At 41.6% G+C, this 17,997-nt stretch overlaps 1 protein-coding gene across 2 annotated transcripts in view; it reads left to right on the top strand.

Moving 5' to 3' along the window:
- Positions 1–17,997, top strand: part of PDE10A (phosphodiesterase 10A) — a 270,734-nt gene that overhangs the window by 210,175 nt on the left and 42,562 nt on the right. Inside the window, exons 10-13 of one of the 2 annotated variants that reach the window (XM_069599340.1) lie at positions 1,430–1,481; positions 10,635–10,729; positions 12,992–13,084; positions 15,923–16,109. In XM_069599340.1, coding sequence (XP_069455441.1) covers positions 1,430–1,481; positions 10,635–10,729; positions 12,992–13,084; positions 15,923–16,109 — 427 coding nt within the window. Of the gene's footprint in view, positions 1–1,429; positions 1,482–10,586; positions 10,730–12,991; positions 13,085–15,922; positions 16,110–17,997 lie in introns of both variants that reach the window. The other variant, XM_069599339.1, reaches the window with a different exon arrangement.

Here is a 17,997-nt window from a genome sequence, read left to right as displayed (position 1 = left end):
CCCTTCCCCGGAGTTTAACCTAGGAAAAGTCTCTTAGGCTGGCAGTGGAAGCAAGCACAGATGTTTATTAAATGTCAGATCCACACCAGGTTTGCTTGCTGTAGGGAAGGTCATGTATTCATATCTCTCTGACCGTCTGCTCAGTGGCTGAGATCTGAAAACGTCCCAGGATGTGCTAGCTTCAGGGCCTCACCCCACGACAGGTTATTAACTCAAGGAGCACTCCACAGCAGCTCTGACGCTGTTCCCCTGACGTGTCCCTAGTTTACTCATCACCAAGTCCCGTAATCCCCTCACTTGTGATTTTGAAATTGCATCTTCGTGTTTTGAAATATTAAATTAGGGAAGTTTGGGTTGGAGGGCGTGCTCTTTTGATTTCCTCAGCCAACTATCAGTATCTTCTCTGAGACAGAATGAAACAGTATGTCTGGACACCAGATGTGACTGTTTCAGAGACACCTGGGAAGGGAAGCCGTGTTCAGCCTCTTGCTAGCCTATCTGAACACTTGGCAAGCCTCCCAAAGCCCAGTTAAAACCCTCATGTGACACCTTAAATCTCTTCCCCAGGGGGAAACTCATTTTCTTCAACCTGTTCCTTACAGGATATTCCTCAGTAGATGCTGTAACTAAGCATATCAACAGCTTCAAGTCAGATGACTTCTCTTCTTGAAAAGGGCATTGTTAATTGCAATAAGTTATCTTAATCCTGAATACATGGCTAAATTCTCACAGACCTAAACTGAGAGCAGTACCTCGCCAACAGTCTGTGTTAAGAGTATTTGCTACCTATTCCCTGTAACACATGCCTACTGATTTATCTGTTTCTCCACTCTACGTTTTAATATACGTGCCATGTGCCCCACAGATATTTACTTGCAGTTCATAATGATGAATCTGTATTTACTTGCGTAGAGTTGTCAGGTCCTATCATTGCTTGTATTCTGATATTTCTTCTCAAATGAATTTCCCTGCTTTTTTAAAAAATACAGTTAAACTACATTCTAGCTTTTGGGATTTTCAGTGATTATTTATATTTTTATCTTATTAATGATATTTAGCAAATTTAAATATTTTTATTTTATATCAAAGTTATTAGTGAGATGTTAAATTTGATGTACCAGTTTTATTTCTTCATCGTTTTAGTTAAATGCTACAAACTTTTTCTCTACCTTGAATACTTGCTGATAAAATAATTACTGAAGGCGATCTCTGGAATTAGAGCCCTTATACTAAAGTCAATGGTAAACTTTCGTTTACCTCTTAAAAATAATATTATTGGTTATTTCCCCAAAAGGAAAAGAGTTAAACAACATATACCTTTCTGTTTTTTTTATTTAAATGTAGACAAAATTGGGAAATGTATTCAAAGTTTAATATGTTCTGTGTTCTAACAACATTGCTTAAAGATTTTACCTTTCTTTTTTTTCAGAACGTATTTTGATAACATAGTTGCAATAGATTCTCTACTTGAACACATAATGGTAGGTTGCCTTCTGTTGTAAAAATTATTTTGTTTAACCTTTGGTCATGTCCTAATATGGGCTTCCCTTGTGCTCAGGTGGTAAGGAATCTGCCTGAAATGCAGAAGACCCAGGTTCTATACCTAGGTTGGGAAGATCCTCTGGAGAAAGAAATGGCTACCCACTCCCAGTATTCTTGCCTGGAGAATCCTGTGGATAGAGGAGCCTGGATAGAGTTGCAAAGAGTCAGACACGACTGAGTGACTAACGCTACTCTTAGGTGTCTTAATATATGATGGAGCGTTTTAATGTACAAGACATACATGCTGTTTTAAATATGATGAAAGTGATCTGGAGGCATCACCTTGATTGATCTGTCACTTCCGTTAATTTTGGAGGGGTTATGGATAATGTTTTGAAAAATATCAGAGTTTTCCATTATTTAATGGAGAGCTAATTTGAAAAAGCATTTAATCTCTTTTTCTTTGTTCAGAATACCTTTTGCATGTAGGTTTTATTAGGCATTTCCGATGATTCTTCCTAAAACCCTGAGTTTCATTCCACTTAGTTTTGGTCTAAGTTATTTCCCTCTTCCAGAAGACTCACGGGCTAGAACTGAAGGCTCCAGGAAGTAGAGTTTGGTTTCCCCACATGAAGTGTTGCTGCTTTAGTGCTGGGAGAGGGTCCGCTGAGGGCGGGCTCAGGGTGCTGAAGGTGGTGTGCATGTGGGCACGAGCGTGCCAGGCAGGCTTGCTTGGGACCATCTATGCCTTGTTGTGTGTTTTGATAAGTGTTCTTTCTCCTTCCCGTTTTCCTGGTCTTTCTCGAGACATAGTGATCCTGCGCAACAAGGCTTCCTTTCATCCCCAGGTTTCAGGGTGCGCAGTGATCTGTTTCGCTGATGTCATGGCAGGTCAGGTATGAGTGTGCCCTGCGCAGCGTCAGAGCGTTTCCTGAGGGTCATGTAGGGGTCACTGCCTTCAGCACATTGTCCCTGTAAGTGGTTACACTGATGATTTGACAGTTGACCCTTGAGCTGCATGAGTTTGAACAGGCCCACTTACACGTGGACTTTTTTCAGTAGTTAAACACTGCAGTGAGACTCCATCCGGAGCTGTGGAGTCTGTAGATGTGGGACTGTGAGTACGGACGAACCGCATATGTGGGGGGCGGTAGAGGCTAAATGTGGGTTTTTTATTGGGTGGGCAGTGCTCAAGGGTCAGCTTTGTTTGGACAGAAAAAGAAAGTAACTGATTGCATAGTAAAAAGAAAAATAGCCTTTTTGGTTATGACAAAATTTAAGGAATTTATAAAGCAATGAAAAGTGTTTAAGAAGACATAAAAATATATAACATGAACTGACATATAGCTTGTACCAGGAGTACAAAAAATGCCATTGGCCAGTTCTTGTATTCTTAATGTTACGTTAGAAAACAGTTTTATTGAGATATAATTCATGTACAATACAGTTAATCCATTTAAAGTGCTTAATTCAGTGGTCTTTACCATATTCTCAGATAGCTGCAACCATCGCCAGTGAATTTTAGAGCATTTCATTACTTCAGAAAGAAACTTCCAAGGATTTTAGATGCCACCTGTCTGTTCCCCATCCCCTGAACCCCCCAGCCTGCAGTAACTACTGATTTACTTTCTCTTCTGTGGATTTCACCTAAATCCCACATAAAAGGAATCCTGTACTATGTGGCCTTTCCTGCCTGGCTTCTTTCACTTAGCATAATGTTTTCAAAGTTCATGCGTGTTGTAGTATGTGTGATTACTTCATTCCTTTTGGTAGGCAACTAATATTCTAGTGTGTGAATATGCATACCGCCATTTTTTAATCCATTCATCAGCTGGTGGACATTTGAATTTGTTTCCACGTTTTGGCTAATGCAAATGCGACTGTTTTGAACATTTGGGTACATTGTTTTTGTTGTTTTAACCCCTGTTTTCAGTTGTTTTAGGTAAGACTGGAACTGCTAAGTGCTATGATCACTCTGTGCTGAACTTTTTGAGGAGCGGTCAAACCGTTTCCGTGGCACCTGACACGAGTCTACCTTCCTATCAGCAGTGCACACGGCTTCCGATTTCCCCACACTCTCACCAACACTGGTCATTGTCTTAATTTTTGGTTATTGCCATTGTAGTAGATGTGAAGTACTATCTTAGTGTGACTCTGATTAGCAGCTCCTGGTGACTAATGATATTGACTATCTATCCATGTGATGAAAGATTCAGATCCATGGACTGCTTTTTACTTTATTTTTCAGTGTCGAGTTCTAAGACTTCTTGCGTTTTAGATACCACTCCCTTATTTGATGTGTAGTTGGAAAATATTTTTCCCATCTGTGTATTGTTAATATCTTTTCACTTTCCTGATAGCGTGAAGTACTAACATTTTTAATTTTTGTGGAGTCTAATTTATCTTTTTGCTTTGGTTGCTCACACTTGTGTCATATCTAAGAATCCACTGCCAAATCAGATACCATGAAAACTTACTCCAATATTCTCTTCTAAGAGTTTTGTAGCGTTAGCTTCTACATTTAGTTAGGGTACTCACTTACGTTAGTTCATTTTTGTTCATGGTGTAAGAACATGTCCAGTTTCCTTCTTTTGCAGGTAGCTATCCAATTTTACCAGCAGCATTTGTTGAAAAGACTCTTATTTTCCCTTTAAACGCAGTTTTCCTGGAATCAGTTGAGCGTGCTCACACTGTTTTCTTCTTAGGGTCTCTGTTCTATTCAGTTGACCTATATGTCCAGCTTAATGACAGTACCATCTCGTCTTGATTACTGTTGCTTTATAGCAAGTTTTGAAGTCAGCAAGTGTGAATTCCTCCAAATGTGTTCTTCATATTCATTTCTCTTTTGGCTATTTTGAGTCCCTTGCAATTCCATGTAAATTTTAGAAACCAGCTTGTCAATTTCTACAAATAGGTCATATGGGTTTCTGATAGGGATTTTGTTGACTGTACATCAATTTGGGGAATATTGCCTTCTTAATAATATGAAGTCTTCCAGTACAGGAACAAGGGCGTTTTCCATTTATTTAAAATTTTCTTAATTTTTTCAACACTATTCTGTAATTTTCAGAGTACAAGCATTGCCGTTATTTTGGTAAAGTTATTTCTAGATGTTTTATCTTTTAATGCTGTTAGGCAGGAGACCTGGGTTCAATCCCTGGGTCAGGAAGATCCCCTGGAGAAGGGAATGGCTACCCACTCCAGTATGCTCGCCTGGAGAATCCCATGTACAGAGTAGCCTATCGGGCTACAGTCCATGGGGTCACAGAGAATCAGACATGACTGAGTAGCTAACACTGTCACATAAAGTTACTCCCAGATGTGTATCTTTACTGCTGTTTCATGCTATTATTAATGTGTTCTTAATTTTATTTTCAGATGTTTCATTGAAAATTTATGGAAGTAAACTTGCTTTTTCTGCCTTGATCCCCTATCCTACAGTCTTGATGAACTCATTATTTCTGGTAGTTTCCTGGTGGATTCTTTAGTGTCTTATGTCATCCACAATTACTGATAGTTTTAACTCCTCCGCCCTAATCTGTAAACCTTTTTTCCCCTCTGTTGCCTAGTTGTCCTGGCTAGGTCCCCCAGGGCAGTACTGAACTAGGGGATGGGGAGTGTGGATATCCTGCATCCATTCTGCAGTCTTTCACAGGTAACTATGTGGGTTAGTTGTGGACTTCTCATAGGCAGCCTTTATCAGGGTGATGCCATCTCCTTCTAGTCCTAGCTTTCAGTGTCTTAAATCATGATGGGATGTTGGGTATTGTCCTCATTTATTTTCTCTGCCTTTATTAAGATGACCATGTGTTTATTTAAATTTTTGTCTTATTGATCTATAGTGTATTATCCAGAGTGGTTTTTGGATGTTATATGAACCCAGCATTCCTATGATGTATCCCTCTTCACCATGGAGTGTGACTTACATCGGAATTACCTTGAATTTCGTAAAATCTTAAGTAGAGTTGATATGTTTAGTGTATGGAGTCTTGTGCAACAGCATTGTCTTATTTTCAATTTAAAAAAAATCTCTCTTGATTGAATGTACTGACTTTGATCCCCCATATTTGGTATGTTGTTTTTTTCAGTTTACAGTCTTGGATTTTCAAGAAAGATCATTTATAGTGATAAGTGAGAGTGGTGGTTCAATTTCCCCAGTGTTTACACTATGTCTTGTTTCTTTTCTACTGAGTTTGCTAGGACCCGAGAATACTGTGGAGTGGACCAGTAAGAGTGAATATATTGTAGTTTCTTTAATGTGCATGCTTCTCATGTGTCCTTGCTGTGTATAACTGTTGAAGGTCCCCCAATAGATACTGTTTATTATCTTAAAAATGTTTCCTTCTGTTCCTTTCTTTGAGTTTATACCCAATTGGGTGTCAAACATTATCAAATTTTGTAAGTCATTATTAAAATTATGTAATTTTTCTTCCTTTAATCAATTAGAATCGGGAACTATATTAATTTATCACTTAGTGTTAAATGACTCTTGCATTCCTGGAATTATTGATCCCTGTGTGGTGGGGGCTTCCCTGGTGGCTCAGACAATAAAGTGTCTGCCTGCACTGTGGCAGACCTGGGTGCAATCCCTGGGTTGGGACGATCCCTTGGAGAAGGAAATGGCACCCCACTCCAGTACTCTTGCCTGGGAAATCCCATGGACAGAGGAGCCTGGTAGGCTGCAGTCCATGGGGTCGCAGAGAGTGAGACACGACTGAGCAACTTCACTTTCACTTTTCATGTAGCTGTAGTCTTTACTCCTGAATTGGTTGCTATTATTTTTCTGACTTTTTCATCTACATGCATAAGTAAGATTGCTTAATGGCTGTCTTTTTCGCCTGTACTTAAATTCTCTTCGTCATCTATAGTTCAATTAATGGATATTTTCTCCCTCTCCCTCTCTCATATCAGACTTGCCTTGAGCTTGTTTGTCAGTCTCGACTCTCTGGTGTAAGGCGAAAGACGTCACTACCCAACTCACAATAGCCTGAGAGAATCAAGGGGAAGTTTCTTAGCTTGTATCACCCTGGAGAGACCTGAAGGTTCAGAATCCTGTGATTGCTGGGCCTGGGGGCTCAAGTGACATCTTCAGGACAGGAATGGGCTGTTCTGGCTCTGTGCAGCTTACCTCTGTATAGGCCTTGTCCTCTGGAGGCTTCACTAACCCTAAGAACAGCAAACTCCTACTCCCTCCTGTTTGGCCTTCTAATCTTATGTATTTTTTTGACACAACCAGATATTTTCAGTCTTTTTAATTAACTTTTTTATATGACAGCTGTAATTTCATAGATAACATTTACTAACGAAATGTACAGTTTAATTATAGCTTTAGTAGTTCCTTTGCTCGTCAATTTTGCTTACGCTCCAGGTCGTCCTATGCTTTCTTGAATTTATCTATTAATTTTTTCTTGAGCTCATCTCCTTTTTCCAAAATAGTTCAAAAGTAGTAATTTTCTGAGTACTTTGTGCTTCTGAAATATCTTCATTTTGCCTCATGTCTGAATGTTAGCCTGATCTGGTAAAGAATTTTAAGTTTAAAATGTTTTCCTCAGAAATTTGAAGATATATTTCCACTGAATTTGAAATCCTCTATTGCTGTCAAGAATTATTTCCACTTATAAGTAAACCTGTGTTTGTATGTAAGAGAGAGAAGGTGTGTGGGAGATAGGCTGGCTTTTATGATGACCTTGTGGCTCAGTTGGTAAAGAATCCACCTGCAATGCGGGAGACCACGGTTTGATTCCTGGGTTGGGAAGATCCGCAGGAGAAGGGATAGGCTACCCACTCCAGTAATCTTTGGTCTCCCTGTGGCTCAGCTGGTAAAGAATCTGCCCGCAATGCGGGAGACCTGGGTTCGATCCCTGGGTTGGGAAGATCCCCTGGAGAAGGAAAAGGCTGCCCACTCCAGTATTCTGGCCTGGAGAATTCCATGGACTGCATAGTTCTTGGGGTCTCGAAGAGTTGGACACAACTGAGCAACTTTCACTTTTCACTTTCTGAGGCTTGGGTTACCAAAATATGCCTAGGATTTCTTTATTAATTAATTTCCAGCTTCTGAGTATCATTACAAACTGAAAGCTTAATATTCAGGGAGAATTTTTAAAATAAATGTATATTTAGAGTGACTTATCTTAAAGCAGAAGTTTTTCCTACTGCTTGTAATTGTTTTCAGTTGATTTTCTTGATTTTCCAACATATTCAGTAACACCACCTAACATTAGAACCATTGCCTTTTACCTGCTAGTGGTTTAGTCGCTCAGTTGTGTCCGACTCTTGCGAGCCCGTGGACTGTGGTCTGCCAGGCTCTTCTGTCCATGGGATTCTCCAGGTGAGAATACTGGAGTGGCTGCCATTTCCTTTTTCAGTCTTTCACCTAATTGTGTATTAATAATTATGATAACATATCTTTGTCTTGTGCATAACTTTAATGTCTTAATGTTAATAGGATGACTCTGATATTGTATTACTTTCTATGATGTAGACTATAATTTTCACACACTATTAGGGTGTCTGTGTATGCTGATATATGTATGCATACATATATATTTTTCTTCTACAAAATTTCTATTTTAAAAAATTTTATCATAAATACTGAATTTTGTTACATATATTTTCTGATAGCCATGATAATAGTCACGTGATTTTTCTCCTTTTTTTTAATTGCTTTATGAGCTATAATAATAGACTTTCCAATACTGGAAGTTGTGAGTGAAGTGTAATTTTAAATTACTGAAAATTTAAAAATATTATCCTCAAGTGTGACTTGCTGATATTTTTATTATAGTTTTTCTTCTCTTTCCAAGATAAATTGTCTGTGATTTTCTTTTTTATAGTATCTTCATCAGTTTTCAGCATCAGTGACATAGCAAGGGTTGTAAGAGTAACTAGAGAGGTTTTGTTTTGTCTGAAGTTGGATGTGTATGTTGGTTGCTTAGTTGTGTCTGACTCTTTGCAGCCCCGTGGACTATAGTCCACCAGGCTCCTCGGTCCATGGGATTTCCCAGACAAAAGTACTGGAGTGGGTTGCCATTTCCTTCTCCAGGGGATCTTCCTGACCCAGGCATCTGTCTGAACTTACACTAGTTTAAATTAGATGAGACTTTATTTTTGAAAATTATTTAATGATTTATATTTGAAATTATTTGGGCCTGATGCCTTTTATGAGGATAATTTTTTTTTACAGTATTTCAGTCATCTGTTTATTCTAATCTCATTCAGATATTTCTCTCCCAAATTCATTTTCTTTTTCTAGACAGTTGTCCGTTTCATCCAGATGTTTACAACTATTAACATGAATATGTGCCAGAGTATTAGGCAACTGACATGACCGCTAAAGGTGCAGATTTCACCATATATGATTTACCAGTTCAGGGTCGTTATTATCATTTAACAGTTCAAGACCTCCTGAGCTTGCTAACAGTGCAGTCCCACCGCTTCCTTCCTTCCTATATGTTGCTCCTCCTTCTCAAGTGTTTATTGAGAGTTGTTGGGTTGTAGAGATATCTGGTATGTTCTGACCTGAGGGCTGGCAAATTTATTATGAAGGGCCAATAGTAAAGCTTTATGCTTCTTGGGCCATAGTCTCCTACAGCTATTCCAGGCTTCTGATACAGCAGCTGTGAACCACTCATAAAGCGTGGTTCTGTCCCAGTGAACCTTTGTTTGCAAGCGGGGTGAGTTTAGATGGCCTGTGGACGTTAGCTGACCTTTCTCTAAGCCTGGTTCTGGACATTTGGGATACTGTGGAGGAAAGGAAGCAGTTCTACTGCCCTGAACTCATGAGTCAGCTAGTGGAGGAGAGAAGTCCCCTGGGAGTTGACACTCACGATGCCCAGGGTACTTGGTTTACGGTGCATAAGGAACATCCAGTGTTTGCTGGGTGAGTGAGTACAGCTGCTGACAACAGGGAAGACAAAGACGAAAGACGAGGAGGAACAGGTCCCTAAACCACTCTGATTTCTTTCTATGAAATCTCTAAGGTATTTTTACATGAGATCATGTATTTTTCCTCTGGCCACAAGGTGGCCTAGGAAACTTTTGCATAGACTTTGTAATGGTTCTTCTCGGAGCAGTCATTTCATGTCTGTCATCTACAGGGTTGAAGTTGCCAGAATTCTGAACATATGTAAATACAGCTTTTGTGACATTGCTGTAATCCCAGCTCACTGGGGACAGTGAGAAGTGTTAGGCATTAGAGAAATACTCATTGAAGGGAATTGATGGACAAATGAATGGCTATATTAATACACAGTTTTCCATTCAGAAAGAGTAAAGCGTACTTGTGTCAAGAGCTTAGGCCATGGCGGCAGCTTGTGTGAGTTCCCATGCCAGATCCACCTTCTACGAGCCGTGTGGTAGTAGACAAGTCGCCTCTCCGTGCCTCGGGTCTTCTGGTGTGCAAACGGTTATTGTGAGGGTTAAGTGAATTAGTGCACATAAGTACTGAAAAACTGGCACGTAGTAAACACTACTTGTTGCACATTATTGTTAGTGTAATAAATAAAGTGCTGCTGCTGCTGCTGCTAAGTTGCTTCAGTCGTGTCCGACTCTGTGCGACCCCAGAGACAGCAGCCCACCAGGCTCCCCCATCCCTGGGATTCTCCACTGTCCCTGGGATTCTGCAGCTAATGTAAATATGAGCACTTGGAGTCTCATTAGAGGTTGTATTTCATATTTTTTTTTACAACTGGTGTTTCATAAACACCCACCATTGGAATAGATGTTGACCTTCGAGCTGGCCTTCGAGCTGACTGAGACTCAGACGAGGGCACCAGGGAGGCCTGGGAGGTTCCGGAAGAGGAGCCAGGGTGGCAGGCTTTTGGGAAATGAGGCCGGTTCCTGCCCCCCAACCCCTGGGGGTGCTGTACTGCTCCCGCCCCTGGCACCACAGCCCGGATGCAGAGCAGCGGCTGGCGTCCGCCCCGTGGCCAGTGACATAGGCTTAGTTTCGTCCTCACATGCCTGTATTTATCTAATCATAATGCTCACTTCCCGCCCTGTTCCAGTCTAGAACAGCCGCAATTCATGTTTATTTCTGATAACGTTTACCTGCAACCTCTTTGCACCTCTCACCGGCTGACTCTCGTTTTCTCGTTTGTCTGTAGATATATGCAAAAAACCTGGTGAATGCCGACCGTTGTGCCCTTTTCCAGGTGGACCATAAGAACCAGGAGTTATATTCAGACCTTTTTGATATTGGAGAGGAAAAGGAAGGGAAGCCCGTCTTCAAGAAGACCAAGGAGATCAGGTACAGCGCGCAGGAGCGTGTGGTTGCCTTGGCGGCAGCCGGGCAGGTGCTCCGTCACCCACGTGTCTGTGCCTCTTCACAGGCGTGCTGACAGCACTTGTCATACTGTGATATCATTCCCACCAGGACCCGCCTCCTGAAGGTAGTGCTTCTGGGCATGACATTGCAGTGCCAGCGAAACCGCGCCTAGGAAGCTTTAGCGTCACTCCTGGAAATGCCGTCTTCCGGAGGCGGTCCTTTTGGAAATCATGTTGGAAAAACTTACTAGTGCTCCCAGGTAGGTAAAGGTGCGCCCCGCCTGGGGTCTGCAGGGCCTCCCGTGTCTAGAAGCAGGTCCGCTTAGACAATTTCGTCCCCTCCCCCTCGCCACCCAGAGAGCTGTCTGCAAGTCCGGACTGCAGTGAAACTGACCCGGTATATTTCCTAACTTCAACACATTATCCTGCAACCCAACAGCCGGTTTAACCGATTGCAGCGCACTCTTGTGCTGCGTCTTAAAGCTAGAGCGTTCTTGGATCTGCCAGTGGCCACAGCTGTCACTTACGTGAGCAGGACGGCCTTTGGCTGGTGGCTGAGTCCTGCCACCACCGGGCACCTACAAGGAGCACGCCACAGAGCTAGTTCGCGTCAAGCTGAGCGCTCAGAAGCTTTTTTAGACATTCGCATTTCTTCTGTTTTACACATGTATACAACGTTTAACTACTTTTCCACAAGGTACTCTAAGGTACCGTGGTAGTTGCAACATTCCGAGTGAGATGCTGTCCCTTATTAATAGGACCGGCTCTTCATCTGGGCTGTCTGTCTGCACACAGGAAGCCTGGAATGTGCCCACACTGACGCCCGCCACGGGGTGCTTCCCCTTATGTGCTCCCGGGATGCTAGGATTCCACACTCACAGAACGCTGCCTGCAGGCACCATTTAGGTTTCTGTAAAATAAAATTTCGTTTGTTTAGAGCTCAGTAGATTCGTCTGGATATAGTCATTTAGGTAAAGTCACTTCTCCTGCTGAAGGTTTGAGAGCTCCTCACCAGGGCCGGCATTGGTCTCCTTTTGAAGACATTAACTTGGAGCCTGCACTTCCAAGCACAGAGAGAACAGGGAGCGGGGTGTGGTTGGCTGTAACTCTCTGGCTGACCAGTCAATGCCAGCCATTTACCTAAGGGCATGCCGCTCAGTTATGTTTCCACTGATCGGACATAGAGACCACACTGAGCTACCCTCAGACCGAGAAAATCAAGAATAAACTGTGAAACGGGCTCTGTTACTCTGCTCAAGGCCGTCTGGTTTGTTGTGTTCATGTTGCTCAAAGCGCAAGAAAACGGGGGCAAAGACAGCCTTGCGGTTTACCTAATACAATGCTGGGTTCACTTGTTGGTCTTTTAAGAAAAGTTGATTCTCTTTGGTGTCAATTCTCTTTTGAATTTTCCTTAGGGAAATCAATGGGGTGAAGCTTTATTTCAAGAATGATAATTTTCTATAATGTTGAAAATGTATATTTTTCAGCTACTGAAATATGCAACTGTTGTGATTATAGATATCTTAACTATGTCTTGAATGAGAGTGTGTATTATTGTAATATTGTAATAAGAAAACTATTTATAAATATGAGAACATATTTCTGTCTAAAAGAAAATACTGATATTAGATATCAAAATATATCCAATACAATAATGCCTGTATTTTGACTGTTTTTAAATTTAACGAATTAGAGAAGTGAAGATGCCAGCAGTCGTAAACTGTGTTATTTTGGTAGTTACATTGCAGAGACCTTAAAATTGAGGTCCTCTGTCTCATGATCATGTAACCTGTGGGTTTGGTTATATGTGTGGTGGAAAGGGTACTGGTGTTGACCTGCATTCTTGTTTTTGCTGTGCCACTCATATTTTAAGTATATGGGCAAGTTACTGAACCCATATGGGTCTCAGCTCACAGGAAGAATTATTTTAAAAAACTCGTGTTGAAACATGTTGTAAATTATAAGGTATTTTGCAAATCTAAAGGATTATTATTAGTCAGTGCAGGAGAAGGCTAGTTAATTTTTCAGTTTCAGTTTGTGATTCAGCATAATTTAATGCATTATGAATTATGTCTTGTAAGATCTTTAAGTGATTACCATGCAGTGTTTTTGAGCTTCACCTTTATACCTTTTGTAGTAAGACAAGCATTTAAAGTAGCAGTCTGCCTTACTCAGTGTTTGCTGGCAGTGACGCATCTCAAGTTTTTCTGCAACATCTGTGTGCTCCTGTCTTCTGTGTGTGCAGGTTTTCCATCGAGAAGGGGATCGCTGGCCAAGTGGCAAGGACCGGGGAGGTTCTGAACATCCCAGACGCCTACGCAGACCCGCGCTTCAACAGGTGAGGCGGCCTCCTGTGCTCCAGCCCTCCTCCTTTCCCGTCCAGCTCAGCTGAAGCCTCTGCGGTAGGGCCCCAGCTCTCCGCGCCCCAGCTCAGTCAGTTTTTCCTCTTTGATGCTGTTATGCTTTCTTTGAACCAACTTATTATCAGTAGTCAGTGTTTTCATTCTTTATAAAAAATGATGGATTCGAAACCATTGATTGTCTCCAGCTGTGCATATGTGTGTGCAGAGTTGCTTCGCTCGTGAAAGACTTTGTGACTCCATGGACTGCAGCCCACCAGGCTCCTCTGTCTATGGCATTCTCCAGACGAGAATACTGGAGTGGGCTGCCATGCCCTCCTCCAGGGGATCTTCCCAACCCAGGGACTGAACCTGCATCTCTTAGGTCTCCTGCACGGCAGGCGGATTCTTTACTACCAAGGCCACCTGGGAAGCCCCTATCTCCAGCTACAGGAGTTTAAAATGTTTTAAGGAAAACTAAAAATCAAGAGTTTAAATTTATAAATTTTTTTCATTATAGTGTCATCATTTTGTCCTAGGCATATCCTTTAGCAAACCGTTTATCTTCAAAGGCTGTAACACATGGTGATAAAAGTACCTATTTTAAATCCTGGCTCTGTCCTCTGTCACCTTTAGAACATCCCGAAGTGAGTGACTGAATCTGTCACAGCCTCAGTTGTTTTCTCATCTTTAAAGTGGGCACAGTAATACCTATTTTGTAGGTTTTTAAAAAATTTTTTAATTAGAAAAAATATTCAGAAAAGGCCTGGCAACTTCACATGACACAAAGTAGGAACTCAATCAGTTGCAGACGTTATTGGATATTAAGATTGCTAATAAATTTTTGTTTGTTTTGAGTTACTTTGGAGAACTAGAAACCAGTTTATGTAATTTGGTTTAAAAAACTTTCGAAATTGAAAGTCTCAAGGTTGATGCCCTGAAAGTTGAAGGTAATGGTTCACCTGTTTTGACGGCAGTGTTCTGTGCATTCACGACCGGGTTTCCTTTAGGGGACAGTTAAATAGCATAAGCAATGGGAAGTTTTTCAGGTGTTTGATTAATGTCTTATTGCATAAGTTTTATATAAACAGAGCTGTATCCTGGTAACATATTTTTTCAATAAATTGAGTGTGCTGAAAATCTCAATTTTTGTCTTAAAAAAGCCAACTTGTCGTTTTCGTACTTAAATATTGAAAATACTTATATATACACATATAAAAGCTTTTTAAATAACATGAAAAAGAAAGCAACAGATTGTGAGAACAATTTGCAAAATATATATCTGGCAAAATATTTGTATCTAGTATATATATATTTTTTAAAACTTCCAAGAGAACCCAATTTAATAAATAGGACACAAGATTTTAACAGATGCTTCACAAAATAAGATCGACGAATGGCCATTAAACAGATGAAAGATAAATTTAGTTGACTGTGAAATCCTGTTACATACAAGCTTGAATGGTTTAAATTTTTTAAAAAGTGATGCTAGCAAGCATTGGCAAGAATATGGAGAAACGTGGATGCTCATACCTTGCAGGTGGGAGTTTATGTTTGCACAACCACCTTGGAGAATAGATTCACAGTGTCTTATAAAGTTCGGCACACACTTACAGCCCTCATTCAGCTCCACTTCTGGGTAACGCTCCAAGAAAAACAGCACCTGTCCACACAAAGATTTGTAGACAAATCTTGAGGGCAGCATTATTCATAATTGCCCCAAACTGGCAATTAACAAATAATGTCCATTAACTGGTGAAGATATATATAAAATGTGATGTACCCGTACCATGAGCTTCTGCAGCGGCTCAGTGGTAGAGAATCTGCCTGTCAGTGCAGGAGACGCAGGTTAGATCCTTGGGTCGGAAAGATTCCCTGGAGAAGTGAATGGGTATCCACTCCAGTATTCTTCCCTGGGAAGTCCCACGGAGAGAGGGGCCTGGAGGGTTATAATCCACGAGGTCACAAAGAGTCGGACATGACTGAGAGGCTGAACACACACACACACACATATCCACACCATAGAATACACTCAGCAAACAAAAGGGCTGAGCTGCTGATAGTGCAACACGGGCGAATCTCAAAACCATCACTCTAGGTGAGAGAAACCCATCAGAAGGCTACCGACTAACTCATTGCCTGTAGTCGTAAAATTGCTTCTGTGGAATGACTCCTATTTTCAAAAACTATTTTGAAACTATTTCCCCTAAATCGGGAGTCAGCAAATCTCTTCTTTGAAGAATCAGACAATAGGTATTTTTGGCTTTGTCAGCCACAGCATCTGCGTCACAGCTCTGTTGTGGGGCAGTGGGAATCCGTCAAGGGATGGTGTGGCTGTGTCCCATGTATATTGCTTACAAAACTGGAGGGCACCGGTTTGTACACAGTCTGTAGATGGCTGCTCCCTGCTCTAAATTGTTATGGTAAGAAGTCCCATTTAAGTTTGTTCAGCAAGTTTACAGCGCTCATAAACCTGGCCAAGTGCAAACAAACAGGTCATTTTTACCGAATGTATTAGACTTTTCTCCAAATCCACAGTTGGCATGTACTTTGTGACGTGGGATGCTTCTCATTAGAACCAGATGAGAAGCTGAACACCTCCTGGAGATGGTTCTGAAAAACTCTCTTGAAAGCAGAACTGGGTTAGAATATTTTCAAAAAGGTTTTATTAAAAACCGCGTGCATGTGTCTCCACTGTCTTTGAGTTTAGAAGCTAACAGTTCCGTTGCAGTGAAGTGTGGGAGAAGTGGGACTGGGCTGAGTGTGCGATGGCACGTGGCTTACTCTCTCCTGCCTGTGCTGTCTCTTGTGCTGCCGTGCCCCCGCCGCGGGCGCAGAGAGGTGGACTTGTACACAGGCTACACGACCCGCAACATTCTCTGCATGCCGATCGTCAGCCGCGGCAGCGTCATCGGCGTGGTGCAGATGGTCAACAAGCTCAGCGGCAGCGCCTTCTCCAAGACGGACGAGAACAACTTCAAGATGTTTGCTGTCTTCTGTGCTTTAGCCTTACACTGTGCCAACGTAAGTCATGACGTTTTCACTACTTGGTATTAAATTTTATAAACTTGGAAAGTGGTTTTTTCCCCTCCATTTCCTTTATAAACCCCAAAGAGTGATTCCTGGTTATGCATATCTTAGGAAATACCTTAAAATTCCTTGGAAGGAAAAAAAGAAAAAAAACAACCTGATTTTTGCATTTATTTTAAGGTGTGAGTTTGAGAGAAAGAAAAATGAGGTGAATGTATAAGGTTTCCCTTCCCTGATAACTACTGATGTAGTTTCGGATGTAATCTACCGATGTAGACAAGGTTATCCAAACCCGAAGAGGTTGTCATTCGTGCTGTGCTTGAGACTCTGGTGCAAAAAAAAAAAAAAAAAAAGAGAGAGAGAGAGAGAGAGTAATAACTCGAGTCTTAACACCAAGAAGGAAAGTTTCCTCTGCGAGGAAAAGGGAGGCAGCCACTCTACGTATCTATCGGGTGCTGTGTGCAGGCGTGCTTAGTTGCTCAGTCGTGTCTGACTCTTTGAGACCCCACAGACTGCAGCCCCCCAGGCTCCTCTGTGCATGGCTTTTTCCAGGCAGGAATACTGGAGTGGGTTGCCATGCCCTCCTCCAGGGGATCTTCTCCACCCAGGCTTCGAACCTGTGTCTCCTCCACTGGCAGGCAGATTCTTTATCAGTGAGCCCCCGATGATGTATTCATTTAATCTTCCCAACAGCCCAGCTCTGTGTACTGAACAGTAAGATTAGGTTCTGTTTATTTTATAAAGTCTCACTTTAAAAGAGCTGAACGTATCATCTTTCTTTTACATTTTAAATGAGTCAAACATTCAGTATTCTATGAACTCTAGTCATCCTTCAGTGACATTACTGGAATTCTGAACTCGGAGAAGATTTTATTAACCTTTTGTAAAGCCAAATCAACATGCACGGGAATTGTCACCCTAGTAATTTAGAGAAATGTGTCTTTTTGGAAATCATAGGAGCAACCATGTGAGTAATGAAAACAGCCGAGAAGACTCGGAACAAAATGGCAAAAAATAATCGTCTGGTGATGAGGGGTGGCTGTGCATCGCTCGCAGTCCTTCCTGCAGCCCCGTGCCGCCTCATGGGGGCTGTGCTGTCACCCGACCCATCGGAGGCAGACCGGGGCAGCTGTCAGACACTTCCAACTTCAGACGTTTTTTATACCAGCATATCTCCCCATCAGTAAAAAGATTGACAGAATGCATCTGTTTAGTTTTAAAGTTGCAGGAAATATAATTTCTACTATATTCTAAATATTGACCTTTATAATTTTAAAATATATTCAGTGGAATCTAGGTATTAGAATAATTTGACATCTATTAATAGTCCACTTCCCTGAAAGAGAGCATGGAAACCCACTCCAGTATTCTTGCCTGGAGAATCCCATGGACAGAAGATCCTGGGAGGCTACAGTTCATGGGATTGCAAAGAGTTGTACACAACTGAAGCAACTTAGCACAGTCCACTTAAAAATAGAATGAGAAACTCTTACCACTTATCATTCTTTTCTCTCTTTGAACATGTGTTTCTGTTACCCCACAAAAGTTTACTCTAATATATGTTGTACTTTAAAGTGTTTTTTAAAAAATTATAATAGGCTAAAACAAACATGTGCAAGGAGTGTTAAAAATTAACTTTGACCTGCAGTGTTATGTCATGGGCCTCCCAGGTGGCACAGTAGTAAAGAACCCGCCTGCCCATGCAGGAGATGCAAGAGACAAGGGTTTGATTGCTGGGTGGGGAAGAGCCTCTGGAGTAGGAAGTAGCAACCTGCTCCAGTATTCTTGCCTGAAAGATTTCATGGACAGAGGAGCCAGGAGGGCTTAGTCCATGGGGTTGCAGAGTCAGACATGACTGAGCAGCTGAGTACACACTATTCAG

The sequence above is a fragment of the Ovis canadensis genome, chromosome 8 (genome assembly GCF_042477335.2).
Source record: "Ovis canadensis isolate MfBH-ARS-UI-01 breed Bighorn chromosome 8, ARS-UI_OviCan_v2, whole genome shotgun sequence".
NCBI lineage: Eukaryota > Metazoa > Chordata > Mammalia > Artiodactyla > Bovidae > Ovis > Ovis canadensis.
Note: the sequence above shows the minus strand (reverse complement) of the source record. Positions and strands in the feature narration are given on the sequence as shown.